Below are 23,894 nucleotides of genomic sequence, written 5' to 3' on the forward strand. Positions count from 1 at the left end.
CCTGCTGTTGAAAACTGGCTGATGGGAGAGTGGTGCTCAAGTGATCTCCAGCTCAACAGACAATTCTTCAAAGTATTCACCATCCAATACGGAGGCCATCCAGTGATATCCATGTGTCCAATAGTCAGGTCAGTTGCCTGACACATGTATTTATAATAAGCAAACTGCTGGTTTCACATATTTATAAGAATTACTCTACTGCTTCATTTCTACTTCTATGTAATTTTCTCCTTTAATATTCTTGTCACCTATCAGCAACCCATCTTGTTTTGGTGATTAATTTCGTCCTGGAGACAGGCATAAAAGCTTTCATTCCTACAGCTGTAATAGCAAAGCTGGCATCTCAGTTTTGACTGTTCTGCCTTGGTTGACTCGACTGCTGTACCTCAATATATTGCAATTCTTATGGTATCATAAAATATCCCAGTGAAAGTATTTTTATTCCGGTTGGTGCTGGTTACATGCAGGGCCATTCCAGTGCTTTGAAGAACGCTACCTTATCTGGACATCTCATTAAGCTCTTGAATGATCCAATGCTTGGATTTCCATCGCTATTTTCACAGAACCATGAAGTTGGAAGAGGCCTACAAGGCCATCAAGGCCAACCTCCTGCTCAGGAATACAAATCAAAGCATATCTGCCACGTCTAAATTTCTCTTGGATGCCTCCAGGGTTGGAGCATTCTCCACATTGCGAGGTACTGTAATTGGTTCCATTGTTGTACTGCTATAACAGTTAGGAAGTTTTTCCTGATATTCAACCATATAACGTCCTATAACATGAGCTCAAGATTTGATACCTTTTAGTCTTCACAAACTTTCCAAATCAAACCCAGATTTTAAATGTGCATCTAATATTTGTTATTACCAATTGTCCGAAATCCTGTTTTTTTTCCAGCTTTTTTCCTCATCATTACAAACTAGAACAAAACCATCATACAATTCAACTTCTTTTAATAGCTGTCAATATTTTACAAGAACTTCACATGTGGGACAAGTTTCCCTATTGCCAGCCCCTAGTCACACAAAAGAACTCCAGTATGGGTGCAGGAAATACCTTAGCTTTTCTGCATCTCAGGTATAGCAGAAATGTGCCAGGCAGACCCACAGGTAGGATGTATACTGCAATGTATCCTTTATTATATATACATATATAAATACTCAATTTCCAAATACATCTTCTAGTTTGTATATCTGAAAGATGAGCCATAGTATCGGACTGTGATATCTCGCTACCTAGACAATACACACCAAGTTTATGGTCTCCCCTCCCCTCCCCTGATGCTTTATAAAACAGACTGTGAAGTGATCTCAGCACAGCCGAGATTCTGGAAGCTTTAAATAATAATCATGTGTCATCAACTCAATTCTGACTTACGGGAACTGCTTGTCCAAGGTCACACAGGCTGGTTCTTCTGGAAAGAGGGGAACTGAACTCCCAACCTCCAGCTTCACAGCCAGAGACCCAACTCATTTCACTTCCCAGCAAGTGGTTCCTTCTAAATACTTTGGTCTTATTCCATCTGCACTCATACATAACTAGCAATAGCCCAACGTGGATGTACATGTGCAACTTGCATCAGCAAATGCCTGATGATGATGATGATAATAATGAGGAGGGTCACATGCATCCTGACACTTCCTTCCATCCTTTGACGTAATCCATACGATATTGAGAAACTCTTGTGGAACCTGCAGAGCTTGGAAAAACAACTGTTGCAGTCTACAACTCATGGAGTCTCTGAGAAGTATCACTTCCAAGGTTTGTGCACCCATACTGTTGACAAACCTAGACAGCATCTTAAAAAGCAGAAACATCACCTTGCCGACAATGGTCCGCATAAAGCTATGGATTTTCCAGAAGCGATGTATGGAAGTGAGAGCTGGATCATAAGGCTGACTGCCAAAGAACTGATGCTTTTAAATTGTGGTGCTGGAGGAGGCTCTTGAGAGTCCCCTGGATTGCAGAGAAAAAAAAGCTATCCATTTTGAAGGAAATCAACCCTGAGTGCTCACTGGAAGGACAGATCCTGAAACCGAGGCTCCAATCCTTTGGCCATCTCAGGAGAAGACTCCCTGGAAAAGCCCCTGATGTTGGGAAAGTGTGAGGGTAAGAGGAGAAGGGGATGACAGAGGACGAGATGGATGGACAGTGTCATTGAAGTGACCAACATGACTTTGACCCAACTCCGGGAGGCAGTGGAAGACAGGAGGGCCTGGCATGCTCTGGTCCAAGGGGTCACGAAGAGTTGGAAACGACTTAATGACTAAACAACAACTGTTGGCAGCATGCGGGAAGACTAGTTACGAAGGCCAACCACTCCTGTTTCTTGGGACATTTTTGAAAGAACGGCTTGTTTTTGACCTCCATCCCCACCTGGTATTTTTACTTCCAGAGCAATTAATGAATATTTCCTCAATATTTATATTGAGAAGCAAAGCCTTTCTGGTGAGGGTAATAGAAATCATATAGAATATTCACAGACTTTCCCTGGCCGGTGTGCTGAATATGTTCCAGTACCTGCAGAAGAAATGGCAGGTTCTTGTGTAAGGCTCTGGATTATGAAGGGTTTTCCTGCTGTTGCTTCTGGGTTTTTTTGTGAGGCCAAGCAATTTCTGAAAAGTATACTGCAGGCTGAGAAAGGCGCAGCCTGGGGCAACCCAAATGCCAAATTGGAACAGCCCCCTATCAAGGACAAATGGCAACCTTTGGGGCTGTTTAACTTAGGGGGGAAAAGATAAATAAAGATGGGATAGGAGCAGTTAGAATTAATCATAGTGTACAGAAGAGTTGTAGGGGGGAATTTTGTTTTTTTCTCCTAATACTAAAACCCAGCCTCATCCACTGAAGCTGGATGGTGGGTAATTCAGGTCAAAAGGAGATACAGTATTTCTTTGACAGATAAATAGAAGCACTACATATCTCAGTTAAACTGTGGAACTCACTGCCACAAGAAATAGGGATGGCTGCCAACTTGGATGACTTTGAAAGGCGACTGGAACAATCCTCACAGGCATCTGGGCTGGCCACTCTGGGCTCATCCACCAGGGCCCTTCTGACACTCACAACTGTTTGGCATTTTTTGTTTTTGATTTCATTAATTTTTATTGCTTTACGGAGCTACAGAAGGACCCCCACCATCCACGGGATCAGTATCCACTGATTCACTTGTCCACGGTGTGAAAATATTAAAAATATTACAAAAAATGATTGGAAACATCTATTTCTAACAATGAATTTACCAGAATTGGCCAGTAAAGGGAGGCAGGGATCAACAGCATTTGCTATAATCCACATTTTTCAGCATCGGGTGGGGGGGCGCTTGGAAACAATCCACCACAATGTGGGGGTCCTGCTATATACTTATTCCTGTGCTGACTGTGTTTCTGTGCTGCTATTTCATTTATTTATTCCAGTATATTACTCTTTTTCTTTTTCTTGGACACGCTGATATTTTTTCAAATTGTCCTCACAGAGAATAGCCCTTTGGTTTCTCTTTGTAAGACAAAGAAGGATCCACATCTGAAAATACAGTATAAAGTTTCTTTGGGGGCACCTGAAATCTCATCTAATGAACAAGAATAGCACTACCAGATGCTAAGAATCTTATGCTTTTCTACATTGCAACAGTTTTCCTTATATAAATTTAAATATATAAATTAAAAAATATTCTTTTAATTGTAATGTATGTTGTTGTATTCCTGTTTTCACTGTATATTATGGTATTTTGTTTTGCGCTTTTAATTTAATGATGTTGTCTTATTTTGTTATTCTATTGTTGTAAACTGCCCAGCATGGCCTTGGCTGCCATAGATGAGCGGTATATAAATAAAATAGAATTAAATAATTAAATAATTAAATAAATAAATATGGCTACTTGACTGTGCCTTGGAGGTAGTTTCCAGCCTTTGTGGGTCACTGGACACTTGCAGAATTTTGAAAAACTGTCCAGGGCAGTTACAAATGTCACAAATTGTGGGCAAGGGAGACAGAGGTGGAGAAGGTGCCCATTCCCACACGTGACCTTTCCTCTCTCTGACCTCTTCTCCTGGGATGTTACAGTGGAAGAGTCAAAACTGCCAGAAGGCAGGAAGAGCCCCCCCCCCGGACCCATTTGCTTCAACAGGGCAAAGCAGTTTTTCTGAAAGGGTAGCCTTCTTCCTTCTAAGCAAGCAGATGGAGCGCTTCCTCTGTTTACTTGCAGAGGGAAACTGCTGCCTGATAGGTGTCACTATATGGTCTTCAGTGTGCAAATACTGGACTTCTTCACAAGAGCATCATATTATCTCTACCTTTCAAGGCATGAAGCAGGGGCCCCTCTTCTATGCTGTTGTTGGGGAAGCTCATTTCTTTTAAGGTGAGTCGGTACAGTGGGCGGTAGTTGCCCTGGTGGTCACGACAGGCAAATAATGGGTGGAGCCAGTGCCACTGTGTGTGGACCCTCCCTCCCTTCTTTCCGCAACCCCTATCGTTTTTCCTGCTCCTTCCCTCTCCCTGCTCCTTAGGCTGGGTGGGGAGGACAGGGCCCTCTGCCATAACTTCAGCAGAGTCCTCAAGAAAAGAGGAGTCTGAGGAACTGGAGACTCCAAAGCCTCATGGGATGGAGGACCGTCTGGAGCCTAGTGATCCTGGACCTCAGAGAACCAGAGAACCCAAGCGCCTGAGCCTATGGCTGAAAGAAGCTCAGCAGCTGAGTCTGAGGAGAAGGTGGGATGACCTCCCAGCTCTTCGGATGGAAGAAGGCACAAGCCTGTTTGAAAGCCCAAGGGCTCAGCTGTGTGCGTGAACCCTCTGCTCTGAACTGCCTGGACCTTTGGGTTGTTGTTGTTGTTTTTGGCTACAACTTTAGATAGCCTCGCCTGAGAGTCTGCTTTGATGAGTTTTATAGCTCCTGCTTCCCTCTTTCCTTGGTGTGGGACTTCACTGTTCAGCAGCTTCACTTGCCTGATGGTGCAGGACAGCCTCTTGCAAAAGGCCTCCTCATCACATCACTCTGCTCATTACAACCCTTCCCGTTCACCCCTTGGGCTCTTCTCTCCCTCCGGTCTCCCTTTTCTGTGTGAAATTATGCCAACATCTGCCCGAGCATGTTCTAACATTTTGCAACCTCTGTGGCAGAAATGGCTTTTCTTTGCAACTGCAAGTTGTATTTTCCACTGCTGTTTTATAATACGATTCTTATTTTAGCATGGCCTTCCCATTTCATTTTTTAAAAACCTAGTTCTTCTCTGGTGCCTTTAACAGCAGATTGATTCACAGAAATTGGCGTGAAACATGAGCTGCCACGTAATGAACAGAGAAACTTCAGGCATTGAAATTTATGAGCAATGAAGAAACGGGTGCAAGCGCATGAAACAAATGGATCAGGGAAAGGAGAAAGAGAGGGACGACTGGCTTGCTTAGATCTGTCACACAGAACAAGCCAATGGCACATGTCACCATGCAGCAAATGCCCTCATATTCTTATATCCTGCTTTTGCATACAAGATACACTCGTTTCACCAACATGCAAAATTAAAGCTAATCACAGACACTGCAAATATCCAAAGGATTAAGACCCTCTCTAGTCTCACATGCTGAGTTTAAATATGTCAGGACTTTCATAGCACTTCCTGTAGAGTTAATACTGAATTAGCCGGCATGACCCGAATCAAATAATTTTGTCAACAGCTGCAGAAAATCCAACCAATAACCCTCTCCTACTAACATCCTAATAGAATTAAGTAGTAGATTATAATGGTACTCAAATTCCGGCACCTGAAGCATCTGCCCTTGCGCTACCAGACTCGCAGGGCCAACGATTAGGGAGGGTTTGTGATCACAGAAAGCTGTTTTGTTTATTTTGCTCCAAAGCCACTTCGTTAAGGACCTGTTCGATGGACGACTGAATGGCTGCCTTCACCAGAGATGCAGCGGTTTCAATCAGAAGCACTTCGTATTGTTCTGAAGTCCGGCGCTCCTGGTCGTTGGCGCCTAATGGCGATGGGACCTTGGGAGGTGTTTTTCCTTCCCACGTCTGACCGGAACCCTCTATGCCAGAGTTTGCGCTTTTGTTTGCTTTTTTCTTCCCTTTCTTTTTGCTGGCTTGTGGGAATGAAAAAGGTTCATAAACCGGGGCGGGCTCTTCCTCCTCTTGGAATTCTTCTGCTTCCGTGATTGTGATCACAATGCCTACTGCGGGCATCATCATGGGTCTGTTTTCTTCACTTCTCCCTTCCTCGTCGGAACAAACGGAAACCTCGTCTTCCATCGTTGACGGGATGGCGTGCATCATCACTTCAACAGCATTACTGCCCTTGCCACTGATCCTGCCGTCTACAAGATCAACAACCCCGTCCACGGGTTCTAACTTAGCTTCTGTGGCCTGGATGTCCTTGGCATCTTCTTCCAAGATTTTTTGCTCAGTTTCTGGCAAGCCCTGAGGAAGGAGAGGGCCTAGATCAACCTTGAAATCAAATTTCTCAGATTCTACTTCTTCTGGGTTTCCGTAGAGACTTCCCTGGTGCAGCTGAAAGATCTGTTTCTCCTGTTCCGTTTCAAGGGCTTTCTCAGAGTGGATTATTTCTGACTGAACCACAGAGTCTGCGTAACAATCACGACCAGGCCTCGGCTCTACCGCAAATTCGTTCTCCCTAGCAGGCACGCCCACATTATCAACGTTTTTAACGACTTCACCGTCACTTTCTCTCTCCTCGAGACCTCTTCTGGGGGACTGCTCATTGCTCAGTGGTCCTTCCAGGCCCATCGTTTCAGATTCACTGTTACTTTTTTTATTCAGGATGCTGGTTGTTTCATCTGTTTTCTCCCCCAGTTCCTCGGTTATTTCCAAACGGCTTGGCTTTTTCCTGCTTCTGGAGAACCTCAAGCAAGGCATTTTAAGGCTGGTGTGCTCCTTAGGGCAGTGTAGTGTGGCAGAATCTTCAGCCTGAATCTCCAGCGCTACAGAGGAACCCGGCTGGGTAGGCTTCTTCAGAGAAGACCGGGATCGCCTTCTCAATGTTACTAGGCGTTTGAAAGCCAACCACAGCGAATTTGAAACTTCTGCCTCAATGCCTCCGAGGTTGGAGTCCTGGTTCGCAGGCTTTAAGGAAAGCGATACACAATCGTCATCTTTCTCTGTTATCTTTTCACCCACTTTCCTCCTTTTCTTGAAGCAAAAGATGGAGGCCTTTTTGGCTGGGCTCTCGTCTGTCATGATGTTTTTTTCTGTATTTGAGGCTCCTGTGGTTTGTATGCTCTCAGTCTGAATTCCTTTAGCTGTTTCCTCCATGTCTGGGCCTTGCACTCTTAATTTTTTAAAAATACTGTTTTTGCTGGCATTTCACCAAAAAAAGATATGCACAAAGTACATGTACCCTAGTTTGCATGTCATGGCTTCTTCCACTGGATCCCTCAAAATGTCCTCAGGATCAGTCTAATTTTTTGCAAAGGTATTTTCCAATGGACGGACATCTTAAGGCAATTTTCTTTTTTCCTTTCATTACGTCAGATAATCAACAGGTTGTTTTTAACAGCACGTGGTGGTGGTTTTTCTTACGCTCCTGCATATATGACACTGATGTTCAGCTTGATACAAGGAAGTGTCAGTTTCAATTGTCTCTTTATGCAATGATGATACTCTTTCATCAGCAGCGTGGTGGTTTAATTGTTTTCAAACAGATTTCAGATCAGGATGGAAACTGACCCTGTTCCATTAATGATAGCCCTGGGGGGAAGCAACCACTGGCAAATATACATGTCTGGTTTCCCAATCAAAGACGTTGTTTGAAACCATCTACAAAAGAAGACATCTCAAGAGGCTTTCTTCGTTGACTGACTTAGGAAACAGAATTTTATTGCCTTTCAATCAATTCCCAAATTAGCGTTCCTTTGGTTATAAAACACGATAGCTTTCTTCACTGATGTAAAGGCTTTTTGGGCATCTGCAGGAGAGAGGGGGAAAGACACAAGAAAAGAAAGCAGCATATTTAGTGCACCTACGCAATCAACTTTTCCAGACAATTAAATGACTGTGTAGAGGGAACTGTCTTGTCTTGTATTTAATAGGGTGCAGTGTGTATGCTTCATGCTGTCAAATTGCATCTGACTTATAGTTATTCTAATAGGGTTTTCAAGATATAGGAGATAATTAAGAAGTGGTTTTGCTATTGCCATCCCCAGTGAGTTTCCACAGCCAAGATTCAAACCCAGGTCTTTGGATCCTAGTCTGTCCCCCTATGCACTACGCCACACTGGCTCTTGTGAGAGGGCACTGCTGAGTATGTCTGTGGCACAATAAAGAGTATAACCCACCTGAGAGCTGGCTCTCATTTCACAGACACCCACAAGGAAGATATTTGAGTGTTGGTTGGAGCATGCAAAACATGTGGATTCTTCATGAGAATATTCACCAACATTTACAAACAAATTCCTGCTGCATTCCATGTTTTTCTCTGTATAAGACGCCCCCCCCCCCCCAATTTAGACCTTTTTGAGTCCAAGTGGCCAAATCAGTGGGCACCCTCTGGGTCATCGCGTCCTTCAGAGGGCAGCCAGGGGATGCTGTTTCCCCCCCTTCCCAAATATAGGCAGGGTCTTTGCCTGGGCTTCCTGCATTGAGCTGTGCTCCGCTCGCTTGCTCTCCTGCAGCGCTGGATTCACAGTCAATGGGCAGCAGCGATTTTGTGCTGAAGGATGGACAGCTCCTCTTCCTCCTGCTGCTCCTGTCTCCACCTAATCACCGCTTCCAGTGCCAGTTGTGGGGGACAAGGCGGCAGCTTGAGCTCCAGCTCAGCCCTGGCAGCGAGTGGCACTGCACCCTGCACCAGGCTGGCATGGGCAGCAGCACTGGCATGGCTCGCGTGCCCACAGAGAGAGATCTGTGTGCCAGTGGTTCAGCTTACTTCCGTGTACAAGATGACCTTCAATTTTTTTAGTCTATGTTGGGAAAAAGTAGCATCTTATACACAGAAAAATTAAATTATGCTGGCATAAGGCTGATGACATTACCAGCAGAGGGCAATTTTCTGCTTTTCTCCTGCAGTTTGTCTGATTATAGTTCCTTGAATAGAGAAGCCAGTATGGGGATGATTTAAATTGCCAGTTTGGGTTGTATAGTAGGCCTAAGGAACACAGCTGGCTTCCCAATAACCCAAAATGTCATACAGTAACTATGCTGGTTGTGCAATGGACGTGCCAGGCACTGAAAGTCCAAAACACCTAGATGTTCAAAGGTTCATCCCCGTGATCTACACAGATTTCATGTAAATCCTCAGATAAATTAATGGTGTGAGGCTCTCAGTCTATATAGCCCACTACTATTGGCTCCATCTGGCCGTGGCTCTTGAAGCTCTCAGGCCAAGGAGGTTCTTTCCCATCATTTGGTACCCAACACTTTTAAATGGAGATGCCAAGAACAGAACCTGGATACACCTGCATGAAAAGTATGTCCCCTTCCACTGAACCTGGTCACTTCATGCTTAGCTTCTGCTTTGCCACTTCTACCTTTTGCTCCACTCCCAACCCACACACTTTAGGAGTTCAGGATGGAAGGGTATAGGACTGAAAGGGTGTTGGGAAGGTGAGGATGCAGCTAATCCCCATATCCCTTCCCTCTGGAACTCTTGCGGGTCTTCGTAGGTCCAGTGTAAACATCTGCAAAGGTGCTAGAAGAGTGTTCAACTCAAGACAATCATAGCATTTCTGTGAACGACGGGCCCTGATAAGGCTCACAGGAGTGGTGTAAGAACATGATTACAGTGCCTGTGTGTTCACGCTGAACACACAAAGGTCCGCAGGACTTCTGGATGTGGGGAGGGAACGACAGGGGACAGTCCCGTGTCCTTTCACATGAATAGAACTACAGCCAAAGTCCGCTCCTCAGTTTCCGAGTCCTTTAATTCAGGAGGCACCTGGCCTGTTGAATCCTGCCCTCAAACTGCTTCTTTGCTCGAGTTTACACTAGAACTTGTATGAGTTTAAAAAGTTTTAATTCAGTTTTTATTCAGTACATCTCAAAATGCTGTCTATTGGATTTTGGAAGCTGTAGCCCAAAAAGTAACTTTATAAAGCTTTGGTCTGAAATTCAGGAAACCAAGAAACCTACTTACCAACTTCATACAGTGGCTTATAACAACTTTGATAAAACTCGTCCTTTCGTACATCACTTTGAACTGCAAAATAGATAGAGAGACAGAGAGTCAAACACCTTGTATTACTTTATAAGTTCGTAAACTATGATGTTCAGTTGCAGTAGGCTAGTGGGATATATTTAAATATCAAATTAGATACAGATTCCAGTGCAAAAGTTTTTTAACAATCTAGTTTATTTTATATCACTGCTTAAATTTATATCATAAAGTTACACTAAAAACTTTAGTAGAATTAAGGGGGAAAAACTCCACAGAATCATAGAATAATGAAGTTCATAGGCATCCTTCAGTCTCGAGAGACTATGGTAACATGCTCTGAATTGAGGAGTGTTCTCTCCAGAGCATGAAGCCCGGGTAAGGTAATATGGAGGATAGGCTGTTACCCAAGCAGCAGATCCCCCCTCTCCACGTTGCTGAAATGGTCCAATGGAAAGGCAAGAGCCAATACAACTGGTTCCAGCAATGTCGCAGGAGTTGGCAGAACGACACATGCTGCCTTCGGGACTCCAGCTCCGGATTTTGCCTCGAGGTTAACTCCTGAAGCCTTTTCCACGAGTGGATATAGCCACAAGGCAGTGGAGGTTTGATATCGGAGTTTTCCTTCTCCTAGATGGGCTGCCTTCCATGGCTGACGAGCCCCACCTACCCACAATGAAGTTGGAAGGAGCCTATAAGGCCATCGAGTCCACCCCCCTGCTCAATGCAGGAATACAAATCAAAGGATATCTGCCAGGTAGTTATCTAAGTTTCTCTTGAATGTCTCCAGTGTTGGATCACTCACCACCTTCCAAGGTAATCTGTTCTGCTGCCATACTGCTCTGAATGGATAGGAAGTTTTTTTTCTGATAGTTAACCAATACTGGCTTCCTATAAAGTGAACCCAAGATTTGACACCTTTTAGTCCTCACAAATTAACTTTCCAGCTCAAACCCAGATTTTAAATGTGCATCTAATATTTGTTACTATCAATACTACGAAATCTTGTTGATGTAACTACATCTGTTAATACCATCATGTCATCCTAGCAGTGGTGATTTTCAATAATTAAAGACTGCCTCCTTCTATCTTGCAGCTCCCACGCAGTCTGAAATCCTGTTACTTAGCATAGTAAGCCGCAACTAGAATAGACCGACTGAATCAATGGAGTTTACAAAAGAGTTGATTCACCAAATCCCCACTGATTCAGTGGGCCTATTCTAGTTATGACTTACTAAACAACAGGATTCCAGCCACTGAAAGGTTACAATAGTCATGGAACAGACATAGGAAGGGTTCTAATTTCCCACACTCTGTGCTGATGACATCATCAAGCCTTCCATAGATGTAGTTACACCAACAGGATTTCACCCACAAATTGGTACTCAAGATTTAGAGAGATGTTAATTTGCTACTACTTATTATTAACATTAATACCCAACGTTTTTTCTCTATTAAGTTAGGTGGTGTACCTGGGTCTCCTCCAGTCTCAGAGAGAGAGAGAGAGAGATGGGCGGCCGGAGGTCAACCAATACATTTCCCAGCGCTATAGGGACATGAATCAAGAACTACCTTGTATCCCCTGGCTAAGTGAGTTCTGCCACTTTTGGGCAACTAGGAAAGCATCTTTGCAACCTATGTAGGGTGAAGCAGCACCATAATGCTCACCCCACCTTGAATGCGGAGGAATATATAATGTGAAACACACAAAATGAAAGTCCATCATTTTCAATAAAAAATAAACTGAATTGCCCCTTTCTTTCAGTAGCCTCCAACTGATTTCATAACTCAGCTGATTTCAATACATTCATTCTTATCACTGCTACAGAGATAAGATTTAATGCAGCTTCACATGCTGACTTGTGCTTTTTCACAGTCTCCGTACACCCAGTCTCTGTTGGCAAAATTAAAGAGAGGGGGGGAAATGAAAAAGAAAGAGGAGAAACAAAGCAAAATATTATTATATTCAAAGATTAACAGTGTCATTTTTTGGGTGGAACAAAATCCATTTCTTCAGACACCGGAACTGCATTGATTGATTGATTGATTGATTGATTGATTGATTGATTGATTGATTGATTGATTGGTTGGTTGGTTGGTTGGTTGGTTGGTTGGTTGGTTGGTTGGTTGGTTGGTTGGTTGGTTGGTTGGTTGGTTGGTTGGTTGGTTGGTTGGTTGGTTGGTTGGTTGGTTGGTTGGTTGAATTTATATCCCGCACCATCTGGCAACCAGGCCACTCTGGGCAGCTAACAACAATATCAGCAACAATATTAAAACACGATTAAAAATAAATTAATACCAAATAAGCAAATAGGGTAAATTAAAACAGATGGCAATGAAGGTGGTAAAAGGGGGTGAGGGAGAGGATGGCAAAAAAGGATGGTAAAAGGGAGGCGGAGATCTTAATGCTCCAGGAAAGCCATATACATGTCCTTTATAGTCACATTTATCTCCCATGAACAGATGAGGATACAAATATTAAATAATGTGACAATGGTTCATTAACATGGAAATGGGACAATCGAACTGTTAATAATGTGAATTAGCAGGTCCTGATCAGAGCGATAAAAGTGTATGCCAGAAATGCCAAGAATTGTTTCTGGGACAGAAGTCACAGTCTGTGAAAGGAGACAGTTATTTTATATCCATAATAAATTACAGAAAGTTGGTTACTGACTCTGTTTAGGTGTATTAATACTCCCAATCATGGGCTACAGCACTGAGGGTGTGATCAGACAGGCATTAGTCTTGTCTAGGTTGGGGATTGGGTAGTTTGCCCCCTTTCCCACTGACTACATGATATATATGTCATCATTACACACCAGCCCATACCTGCAGCTTGTGGGATCGCTGTCAGGGGCTACTGTTGTTGGTTTTGTTTTTTATCGTGGGTAGGACTGCTCTCTATTTATTTGGTTACAGCAAGTGTGGTCACTGGGGTCAAACCAAAGCAGTTGCCTGCCTGTCCCTTTATTAAAAATCTTGAGAAACAGGAGGCTTCCTTTCTACCTTGCCTGCAGAGGGGGAGGGAGGGGACCTTTTCCATTTCTTTTTTAATGGTTGCTAAAGCATAAGTGACACTTTGAAATGGTTTCGCTCCCCCCTGTAGTTTGAAATTGCCTTTCAAAGCATCGCTGATGTGCTGTATCATGTAGCAACAATTGAAAAGAAACAGAAAACTTTCCCTCTCTTCTTTCTGCACGCAAACAGAAAGGAAGTTTTCCATTTCTAAAGATCATTAAGTAGTGGGCAAGAACGTGGTATAAAAATTAAACCAACCAACCAACCAAATAAATAAATAACAGCGGAATGTTTCATGGTTTAGTCAAGTTTTGTTTGGAAAAAAATATTAGGTTCCCAAATATAGCCATGAGTAAACCAGAGCCATTCAAATTAATTCACAATTAACTTATCCCTTTGGTTTTAGTGGCCAGAAAAAGCTTGTTCTCTTCATGCAAAGCTCTCTTGTGTGAGCAGTTGAACTTTCCCAGGCTAGCACAAAGAGGAGGCATCAAAGCCTCCATGCACAAATGTAAACTCTTTCGTTTCAATGGGACAATCTCTGCCTCGCACGACAGGAATTTCCAGAGGACTGAAGAAACACTGTGTGGAGTGACGCTCCATGGTGTTAAAAGGGATGCTGGCCAGTGGGAGCGCAATTTGTGTCCTACTCAACATTTAGCACCATCAAGAAGTTCTCAGATAATGTCCAAAAAGGGCCCACAAAACCAAACGGGGATGGAGGGGAGCTCACCTGCTGTTTCTGGACCATGTGTTGCCCACCCCGACAGAGAAGCACCCTTTAAAGCAGAAGGTGTTATGTTACGCAAGACAAAATGAACTGAATCAGGGACACTTATTTATAGTCTTGCCTTGCCTTGCCATAGCAACTGCAAGATGAATCATTAAGCACATGCACCGCACCCATACGGTATGCCTTTTAGGTTATCCCATTGCCAGTTGCCTGAAGCCCTTCAGCCATGGTTGCCATTTCAAGGACTCAAGGGCAAAAGAGTTGTAGGTCCAGCGGAAGAGCACACGCCTTGCTCAGCAAAAAGCTCCAGGTTCTATCCCCACCCTCCCCAAATAGGATGAATTAGCCATTCTTTATGGGTGCCACATGGGGCTCCCGGGGTGGGGGGAGCTGGCAAATCTGAAAGGAGTCACAGAATTAAAAAAATGTAGAAATTTATGAAAGGCTGGTGTTGTATCATCTGACAGGGGGGCCTGGAGCCTGAGAAGAGCTCCTAAAATGACCGAGGCCATAAAAAAGGGTTGAGAATGGCTGAATTAGAGGTGTGCCAATATGTATTTTTGGACTACAATTCCCAGAATACTGCAGGCACCATAGCAGGGTATCATTGTCCAAACAACATGAATCTGCACTACTGTGGGATGAATGAAGACTTTTTTTATTCTGATACAAATGTGCAAACACGAAACTGAATTGATATAGTAGATGGGAGCAAACCAATCATCAGATTTTGACAGCTGCAGTTTGAAAAATAGGATCTAACACCATAAAAGTTCTTCCACTCTAACTTTTGGTTTCACCCAGTCTGAAGATCTGAAACCCAATATCTACTGAGTACTTTACTGATCCAAAGAGCTGATAAAGGAAAAGAGTGCAGCAAAAATCATTCCCAAAGATGAATGCATGACTTTCCCAACCAACCTCCAAGGACGTCAAGAGACTTATACAAAGTTCTGCATATATTTTTTTTGGCCCCAGCAACAAACCTGTGAGGTAGTCTAGTTGAGAACGACTAGCAGGAAATCACCTGGTGACCATTCTAGCTAAGTGGGGATTTGTAGCTGGTTAACGCCAACCCTACTCTTGACACTCCAATATGACATACTGGATTTCAAGAGGTCCTGTATCTAAACAGCTTTTCCATATTGAAATCAGGTTGAGGGCATGCCTTTTTCCATTAGCCTTTTGTTTAGATATGAACTGAAGTTTTCTCCCTGGTGGGCAAAAATGTTTCAGGCAAGTAGATCAATGACCTTTGATTGTGCAAAACCGGTCTTTCAAAATCTTGCAGCATGCAAAGCCAGGCTGACCAAGATCCCCTTGTTACCAACACAGTATAGAGGTGCTACCAAACCCTGCTAACCTTAAATTAGTTTGCTTTAAAATCAAAATACATCAGTGTGCCTTGAGAGAACTGGGTTTAAGTCCCCAATTGGTCATGAAGCTCACAACTCTCAGCCTGACCTACCTCATAAGGTTGTTGTAAGAAAAAAGTGGAGAAGATACCCTCATGTGCCACCTTGAGGAAATATAAAATCAATTCCTGAATAGGACCAACAAATAAAATAATAATAGTGAACATGTTTTTTATGTGTGTTCAGCGTAGAATTTGTTGCTGGGTGTCGGAATAGGTCTGTTCTGGTACAGACTCAGATATGAAATAGAAGTATAGTCTCAAAATCCCGTGAGGTGCTTGTCCCCCTCTATTCAGCAATGGTTAGGCCTCACCTTGAGTATTGTGTCCAGTTCTGGACACTCCACTTCAAGAAGGATGCTAACAAATTGGAACAAGTTCCGAGGAGGTCGACAAGGATGACCAGGGGGCTGGAAACCAAGGCTTATGAGGAAAGGCTGAAAGAATTGGACATGTTTAGTCTTGAGAAAAGAGATATGATAGCACTTTTTTAATACTTGAAAGGCTGTCATACAGAGGAGGGGCAGGATCTGTTCTTGATCATATCAGAGCACAGGACACGAACCAATGGGATCAAGTTAAAGGAAGCCAGATCTCAGTTACATATCAGGAAAAACTTCCTAACTGTTAGAGCAGTAAGACAGTGGAACCAACTACCTCAAGAGGTGGTGAGCACTCCCAACACTGGAGACATTCAAGAGAAATTTAAACGGCCATTGTCAGATTTGTATTCTTGCACTGAGCATGCGGTTGGACTCAATGGCCTTATAGGCCCCTTCCAACTTCATTATTCTATTTCACCTATATTTTTATCAGCATCACAGTTGCACTTATATGGGCCTCGTTGTCAGCCTTTCCTTCTCTGAAGCAAAAGGAGAAGTGTAGTCCTGTCGGGGGCAGATCAGAAATAAGGCAAAAGACACAACCCCATTCCAGACACAGCTTGGGCGGCTGACTCTCACATCAGCACTAAATATGGGACAGAATCCTCTGATACACCTGAAGTTATTAGTTTAATGAAGCTGATCACTGAGACAACTGAAAAAAACACTTTATAATACGATCTGCCTGTTTTACATTTAGTGGTTGCGGTTCTTAAATACGTTAAGTTCAAAAACATGGCTTGCCGTGATGTTAGAATTAAACCAAAGCATATTTTGCTCCCTCTGTGCAATGGAAGCTCTGATTTCTTGCTCAGCAGAGCTAGTTTCACATGTGCATTAAGCTTCAACCATTAATTAATTAAAAACACAGGGTTTATCCAGTGACATCACAGCATTAGCACAAGACCAGTTGTGCGAGCAACCACGCATTTTCTCAGTTGCCGCAGCAACGATAACATTTTCGCCGAAGTGTTTGCACAACCGATCATGCAGCTGACTGGGATTTCTGCTCGTGACTGCACAAGCAGCTGGAAAGCACTTGTGCAACAATGCAACCCAGGGCAGATTTTCAATCCAGCATACCATAGTGATCTCAAACGGGATCACAGTTAACTGTGCAACAGAGTTTTTTAAAGCACTGTTTACAAAATGGATAAAAATCCATTTTATCTTTTATTTTTAAAAGCACATTTTAAAATGCAGATTGTTCTTAAAAATCCCTTTTGTTAAAAAAAGTCTATGTGACAATAATTGCATTGAAAATATATTGTAACTCAAATATTTCACTATGGAATAGGCATTACAACTTCTGATTCTACATGGTGGGCAACGTATTGAAACACATACACACACGCGTTGTATACATATATACCTGTGCATCTGTGCGTATATGTATGTATGTGTATGTATTTGTGTGCATATATACATACACATGTATGTAAATAAAGTCCAGAGGTTCTCGGATTGAGGTCAAAGGTTAAGAGGTTCCACAAGTTTCTGTATAAAATATTTCGACACCTCCTTTTTTGTTTCTCCTTTGATTCAGTCTAGTAGATGTTAACAGGAAAATGTGCAGTTCTCAAACTGGGCTTGTGTCTCCTGAGAGACATACTTGCTAACAGCAACATATGGAAATGGCAAATAACAGCCTGTGGGCTGGGAAAAGTTGCATTATATATACAGATGAGTGATGGTGGGTGTACGCAAAGGGTAAGAAGAGCTTGCAAAATTAATCATTTGGACTCCCATTGACTATGCCAGCTGAGGGATTCTGGGATTTGTGGTCCCAAATGGTAACTTCTTTAGGTTCTAAGTACAGGAATATAACATCTTTAGTCACTCGCTCTGGCCCACTGTGTTACATCCCTTAAATTCCATCTGCACTGTGCATTCGGTGGCTGTCACTTCAATGTGTCAACTTGGTTCTACGCAAGAGCAAGGCTCACGGGACAATGGAAGGAGAGATGCAATCTTCCTCCAGCCCAGCCCAGCTCAGCCCAGCCCAATAAATTCTGTTGCCTGCTGTGAGTGACAAGATGTCACTCCTTTCTCCCCTAGTACAAAAGATGATGAGGTTGGCAGCTTAATTGCACTTCAACACCAGGCGTACTCCGCCAACTATCTCCATGCTTTGAGGGGCATAGCCGGCCCCCTTCCCTTTCCAAGGTTGCTCTGTAGGCATGAGAAGTGATATGTCTGGGCTAAGATGTTCCTGCTCGAGTCTAGCACCTACACACAGGTAGGAACATCTCTGCTGCAGATGCTTTGCTCTTCCAGTGGTGAAAGCCACAATGATGAACTGCAAAGGGTGGAGAGGCCGTCCACAAAGGGAACACCTGAATATTCTTACCATCAACAGAATGGCATCTTCCAGAACAACTAAGAGCGCAAGGCAAGTTTAAGGCATGCAGGGCGCAGATAACGCTGTCTGTTCTTTCAAAAACATCAACCAATTAAGTGTGCAGCAGCTTATATGCTGTCCCATAGTGCTTAAAGTACTCATGGGACAGTATACAATTTAATTTATAGAGGCTACACATTGCCCCCCCACCAGCCAGCTGGGTACTCAATCTACCGACCTTGGAATGATGGAAGACTGAGTCAACCTCAAGCCAGCTACCTGAGCCCAGGATTGAACTCAGGTTTTGTGAGCAGAGTCTTCACTGCAGTACTGCAATGTAATGATTGTGTCACAAGGCTCCTTTCGACACCGGCCTGCAGCCCTCTCTCTTCCAATGCCTGGGGCAGTGACCTCACTCTATCTAAAGGTTATTTATTTATTTATTTATTTATTTATTTATTTATTTATTTTATTTGATTTATATCCCGCCCATCTGGTATATTTATACCACTCTGAGCGGTAACACCAGCCCTGCTATATATTGGATGTACTGTATGCGCTTTGTGTCATAGCTCATTCACACACACGTCAACTCTAGACATCGCAAGAACTATAACCCTGTTTGGTGTCTTCCACCTCACACAATCAACAAGAGTGTCTGTGAGGAACACCACAGCAGAACTTATCTGCCAAGCCCTCACATGTCCATCTCCACCACAAAATTCGGGAAAGGGAAGCCTCTGTGGAAGGGAGCCAGGCACTTGAGCATTTAGGCTCATTCCTTCTCCATCATGTGGAGTCCCAACTCTCCACAGTTCCCCATGGGGGGAGTGTTTTAGATGGGGGGCAAACTGGGTCTCCTTCACAAATGTGGCACCCCAAGATGTCAACAGTGAGGGTGGGCCGGGAGATGAAGCCCCATTTTCTCCCTTATACTGTTTATAATGGCCTGGGAGGAAAGCCTGCACCCAAGTGTGTGGGAACCAGACCTCTGTCATGGAGAACTCACTCAATCCTATGGGCAAAGCCTTGCCTCAGGATCAGGCTCTCTCCAGCCAACCCGCTCCCTCAGCTCCCTCCTTTCCAGCAGTAGGTGGGTCCAGCCCCCCCTCCTGCTCAATCCTCAGCCTCACCGCCCTTCGTATGAGCATGCATTGGGTGGGAGAAAGAACACGAGGAAAATAAAGGTTCAGCTTCAAAACCGCAAGGAAAGACTACCCAATAACAGGATTTCTAATTTGGGTGCTGGGGTGTTTTTCCACTCCCCGGGTGAGTTGTGGAAGGAATGGATGGGGTGGGATAACCATCTGCCTGCTTCTGTGTGTATCTGAATCAGAGCTAAGCCTGCAATTAGCTGCGCTGAGGAGGTCGCCTCAGGTGGTGGACTACGGGGCAGCCTGCTTAAAAGTGTGTGTGTGGGGGAATGCTAGCTAAATAGCTCAGGGGTTTAGAAGTGGAGAGTTCGATTCCCCACTGTACCTCCTGCAAGTAAGAACCAGCCTGTGTGGCCTTGGGCAAGCTGCAGGGCACACACACACACACACACACACACCGAGGAAGGAAAGGACAAATCTCTCCTGTATTTTTTTACCCAGAAAACCCTGGAAACAGTCATCTTAAGTAAAAAATTGACTTCACAGCACATTATTATTAGTAAGGGGGAAAATATCCTAGCTCTGAGAGATCCTCTCAGCCTCAAAGCAGGTGTGAGGGATGCCCAGAGAAAGCACCTGTGCCATAATTTCTCTAGAGATCCATCTGCCTTGGTTCTGAGAGGCTCTTTCAGCACTAGGGTTTTGTTTAAAGCAGGGGTGTCCAACCTTTCACCTTCCCTGGGCCATATTAGAAGATGAAAATTTGGTTTGGGCAGCACATACATTTGGTTTGGGCCACATGGGGGGGCAGCCCTAACTGTCCTCCGCAGCCCCGCTCCAAGTGCGCTTACCGGCAGCTGCGATCTCAGACAGCAGAGGCTGCCAGCTTCGACTCCGGCGGCTTTATGGGGCCGGGAGGGGGTCCACCTAATGATGGTGACGGTGCAATGCAGTCACACAGCCCCCCTGTCCCCTCCCCTCCCACTCCTTCCTTCCCTCTCTCCCCCTCTACTGTTGTGATATGCCCCGGCCACATTCTGGCCGCAAGCGCCGGCAATGTAACTTGAAAATTTGGAATTTCTTTAAAAATAAAAGATTGCACTGGGCCACATTACGAGCTGACCTGGGCCGCATGCGGCCCTTGGGCCGCGGGTTGGACAAGCCTGGTTTAAAGAATGTATTGTTAAGTCTTGTCAAGTCACATCCATCTTATAGGGTTTTTACAATATATGAGATATTTGATTAGGGTTTTAGCATTGCCACCCCACCCCAGTGAATTTCAACTGCCAAGCAAGGATCTGAAGCCAGGTTTCCTGAGCCCTAGTCTATCACTCTATCCACAATACCAGTGCTTCCCAAACTTGGGTCACCCAGGTGTTCCTGGACTGCAACTCCCAGAAACCCTGGGCAGCACAGCTGATGGTGAAGGCTTCTGAGAACTGTAGTCCAAAAACATCTGGGTCACTCAAGGCTGAGAATCACTGCATGACACCATGCAGGCTCTCACTTAGCGGCCTCTAACTCAGGCAGAATACTCAGCTGCACCACCTTACCTCTTCCTTCTCCGGCCCTGTATCCACTACGAAATGGTGCGGAGACAACTCTGTGACCCCCTCTAGCGTCTGTGGCAAGGCTGCCTTCCTCTCCAGAACGATGGTGACAGAGCCAAGCATGGCATTTTGGTTCCTCTGAAAGAGCAGAGGAGCTTGGCCTGTCCCGACCCGCAAGAATACTCATTTCTGCCCTTGGTGGACCTCCAGCCCTCTGGCCCTGTCCACTAGGCAGCTCGGCCTGGCATCCAACCAAGCAAAACAGGCACCAGCCACCATCCTTTGAAGATGGCAAGCCAAGTTTCATTGCATCTGTTGCTCAGAACTTGGGCCATGGAGCCCCTGTTCCCCCCCCCAAAAAACCCCACCACCATATTCTAGCACTGTGGAATCCACACCAGAGACCTACTATGGGCACAAAGACACAAAGCAGCCCTCTCTTTGGCACGTTTAAATGATCGTGAGATTCAGAGCTTGGAAAAGTTACTTTGCAAAAAAGGACAACTTCACAAAGGGTTGTTTGTTGTTGATCTGCTATAGCTTCCTCTCAGGTGAAAAATCATATATTTTTTTTACAAATTTATTAACTGACAAAGAATGAGCTTTGTCCTTATATGAATAAAGAATAGTCTGGGAGAACTAATATTTCTCTTTCAGATGATTAACATGCACCCCTTATCCTTAGAAACATGAGATGGAATAACACTTTTAAGAGGGGTGTGTGTCTGCAGCTGCTCACTGCACACAGTTTTGTTCATACACCTATGTTCTTCTAACTGTAGGCTCCGGACCGGCACACACGCACGAACATGCACACACACACACACAAACATCTGACTAGCACATGGGAGAGAACCATTTAAATCAATTAATTTCACCAACAATGAGTTTCCATTACTGTAGAACAGAAATTGTATTCTCCCCCACACACGCATCTTAGGATATAATGTGATTTGCACTCTTTATGCAGCTTCCCATGGGGGAGAGAGGTAAACATATATGAATCCAGATATCAGGTTCCATGCTCGAAATAAATCCAGTCCCACATCAATGTGGCTGTGAAATAAAATGGGCATAGGTTAAAAAAAAATCCCCACTAAGGTAAAAAATCAGCGCCTTCTGAAAATGCTAAAAGTAACCTGCCAGTAATTCTGCAGCAGACCCTGTTCTGGATGTATAGGCAGAGAACAAAGAATGTGTGCCTGGATTGCTCTAGAGTCGCTTGTCTACCTGAGGCATATTTTCCCTACCTCTTTGAAACCCCAGTAGAAAAAGCATCTGAGGAAGTGGAATGGAATCCACGAGGACTCATGCTAAAATAAACCTGTGAGCCTTAAAGGTGTCACACGATTCCCTTTTCTTCCCCCACCTGTCTCTTTTGGTCACCCAAGAAAACGGTTTGGTGAATCCCCTTTTACAGGCAAACTGAGGCTGAGAGGACAAGCGGTCAAGGGGTACACGGCCCTGGCAGGGTATAAACAGCCCAAGCAGGAGGGTTAGGGTCAGCCAGTGGCAGCTGGGCAAAGGCGTTCAGTAGAAGGGAAACCAAAGTCAAGGGATAATATAATAATTGTGGGTCATCAAGTCAATTCTGACTTTGGCATTCATTTCCAGCGTTTTCTAGGTAGAGAATACACAGAAGAGGTTTGTTATTCCCTTGGGGGGAGGATGCCCTTGGACTGTTCAGCTGGCCCAAGGCCACCCAGGCTGGCTCTACTTGCAGGAGGCATGGTGTGTGTGCGTGTGTGTGTGTGTTTGTGTGTGTGTGTGTGTGTGTGTCAAATTCCCCAACCTCTGTCTCCACATCCAAATACCTAAACCCAAGGTGGTTCTCATACATTTGGGGTATGTTTTCTTTGCCTCCTCTTCCAGCAAGAAAAGGAGTCCCTTCTGTGGATGCTGGAAGCTTTCACACTATCCTACCAGACTCTCCCTCCCTCTCTCTCAATCAATCAACCAACCAACCAGTCGAGGGAGGCGGGGGGGGGGTGCAGTGGCCACTTGCCCAAAAAAGCTAAATAAATAAATAAAACGGCCTTAGTTAATCTCTTACTCCCCTGCCTCCCCCCCCCCCCGGCTCCCCACCAACCTGCTGCGGCTGATGCACCTCCTGGATCGAAACCCCTTCAGCCCTTCCTCCTCCTCCTCCTCCTCCCCGTCGGTTCCGGGCCGGCCAACGCTTCCTTCCCTAAACGCCAGTGGTCACGGCGATGCCCCCGAGGGTGGGCAGCGCTGCCCGAGCAGCGAACGCAGAGGTCACATCCTGGGTGTCAAACGCGCGCGCGCGCAAACACACACACACACACACACACACACACACACACACACACACACACACACGTGCGTGAGCGCGCGCCAGGGCGCCCAGCCGCCCCCCCTCCCCCGGCACGCGCTGGCTCAGGTCCGGGCGCAGCCGCGCGTGCTGAGCGATGCAGCCAGCCAGAGGCGCGGGGCCCCGATCCCCTTTGCTCTGCAACGCAGCCGGACTGCCCAGCTCTCTCCCCGCCCCCGGTCTGGCCCTCCCTTGCATGGCCTCCCTGGCGCTGCGCAGCCCTTAGCCAGCCGCTCCAGGGATCCCATTGCCATCACCACCACCACCACCCTCGCGGAGCCTTGGGTTTGCAGGATCCTCACCTAGCCTTCTCCGGGGATCTGCCCCCGATCGCCCACCCCCACCCGCCCCCCCACTTAATGGTCTCCTTCCCCGCAGCTGCAACGAGCAAGGGCTGCGGAAAGAAGGGAACAAGGCTGCAGCTCAACCGGGCGATCACTCACCTGGCGCCTCGCGACCGGTCGGTCTGGCTGGCAGGCAGGCAGGCGGGCAGGAGCGACGACCGGCCGTGCCCCCCCCCGCCTTGACTGCTGGCACCCCGACGACGACGGCGCCCGCTCTGGCTGCCTCGATCGCCCGCCTGCCTTGCCCGTCGCGGCTGCAGCCCGGAGATCCGCCCCCTTGGCGCTCTGTGCGGAGGGAGGGAAGGAGGCGTCCCCCACCCATCCACCCACCGACCCCGAGGAAGGAGGACTGGAGGGGGTGTCCGCGAGCGCCTCCCCCCGGCCGGTGCAGCAATCCGAATTAATGGGAACCGCTTCGAGGCGGAGGGGAGGGAATCCTTTGGACGCGTGTGAGCAGTCAGTCACTGAGAGAGTGACAGGAGGGTGGGGGTGGGGGTGTCATACATAAAGGGTTCTCTAGAACAGAAGTGAAAATCTTTATGTGGGGGGGGGGGGAAGAGACACACAATATAAATC

The 23,894-nt window shown here is 45.5% G+C and overlaps 1 protein-coding gene across 5 annotated transcripts; it reads right to left on the reverse strand.

The window, feature by feature from the left end:
* Nucleotides 1–936: 936 nt before the first annotated feature.
* Nucleotides 937–23,630, reverse strand: AKAP5 (A-kinase anchoring protein 5). 5 transcript variants are annotated; one of them, XM_078383700.1, is made up of 5 exons: nucleotides 23,418–23,630; nucleotides 22,732–22,905; nucleotides 10,912–10,997; nucleotides 10,089–10,151; nucleotides 937–7,922 (listed from the first exon to the last, which is right to left on the reverse strand). In XM_078383700.1, the coding sequence occupies exon 5, from the start codon at nucleotides 7,268–7,270 to the stop codon at nucleotides 5,819–5,821; it is 1,452 nt and encodes a 483-aa protein (XP_078239826.1). In that variant the 5' UTR covers nucleotides 7,271–7,922; nucleotides 10,089–10,151; nucleotides 10,912–10,997; nucleotides 22,732–22,905; nucleotides 23,418–23,630; the 3' UTR covers nucleotides 937–5,818. The 5 variants fall into 5 exon arrangements, with proteins under 5 accessions (XP_078239826.1, XP_072842884.2, XP_072842882.2 ...); XM_072986783.2 differs by lacking the exon at nucleotides 10,912–10,997 and having other exon boundaries at nucleotides 23,418–23,629; XM_072986781.2 differs by lacking the exons at nucleotides 10,912–10,997; nucleotides 22,732–22,905 and having other exon boundaries at nucleotides 23,418–23,626.
* Nucleotides 23,631–23,894: the final 264 nt, after the last annotated feature.

The sequence above is a fragment of the Pogona vitticeps genome, chromosome 1, assembly GCF_051106095.1.
Source record: "Pogona vitticeps strain Pit_001003342236 chromosome 1, PviZW2.1, whole genome shotgun sequence".
Classification (NCBI taxonomy): Eukaryota; Metazoa; Chordata; class Lepidosauria; order Squamata; family Agamidae; genus Pogona; species Pogona vitticeps.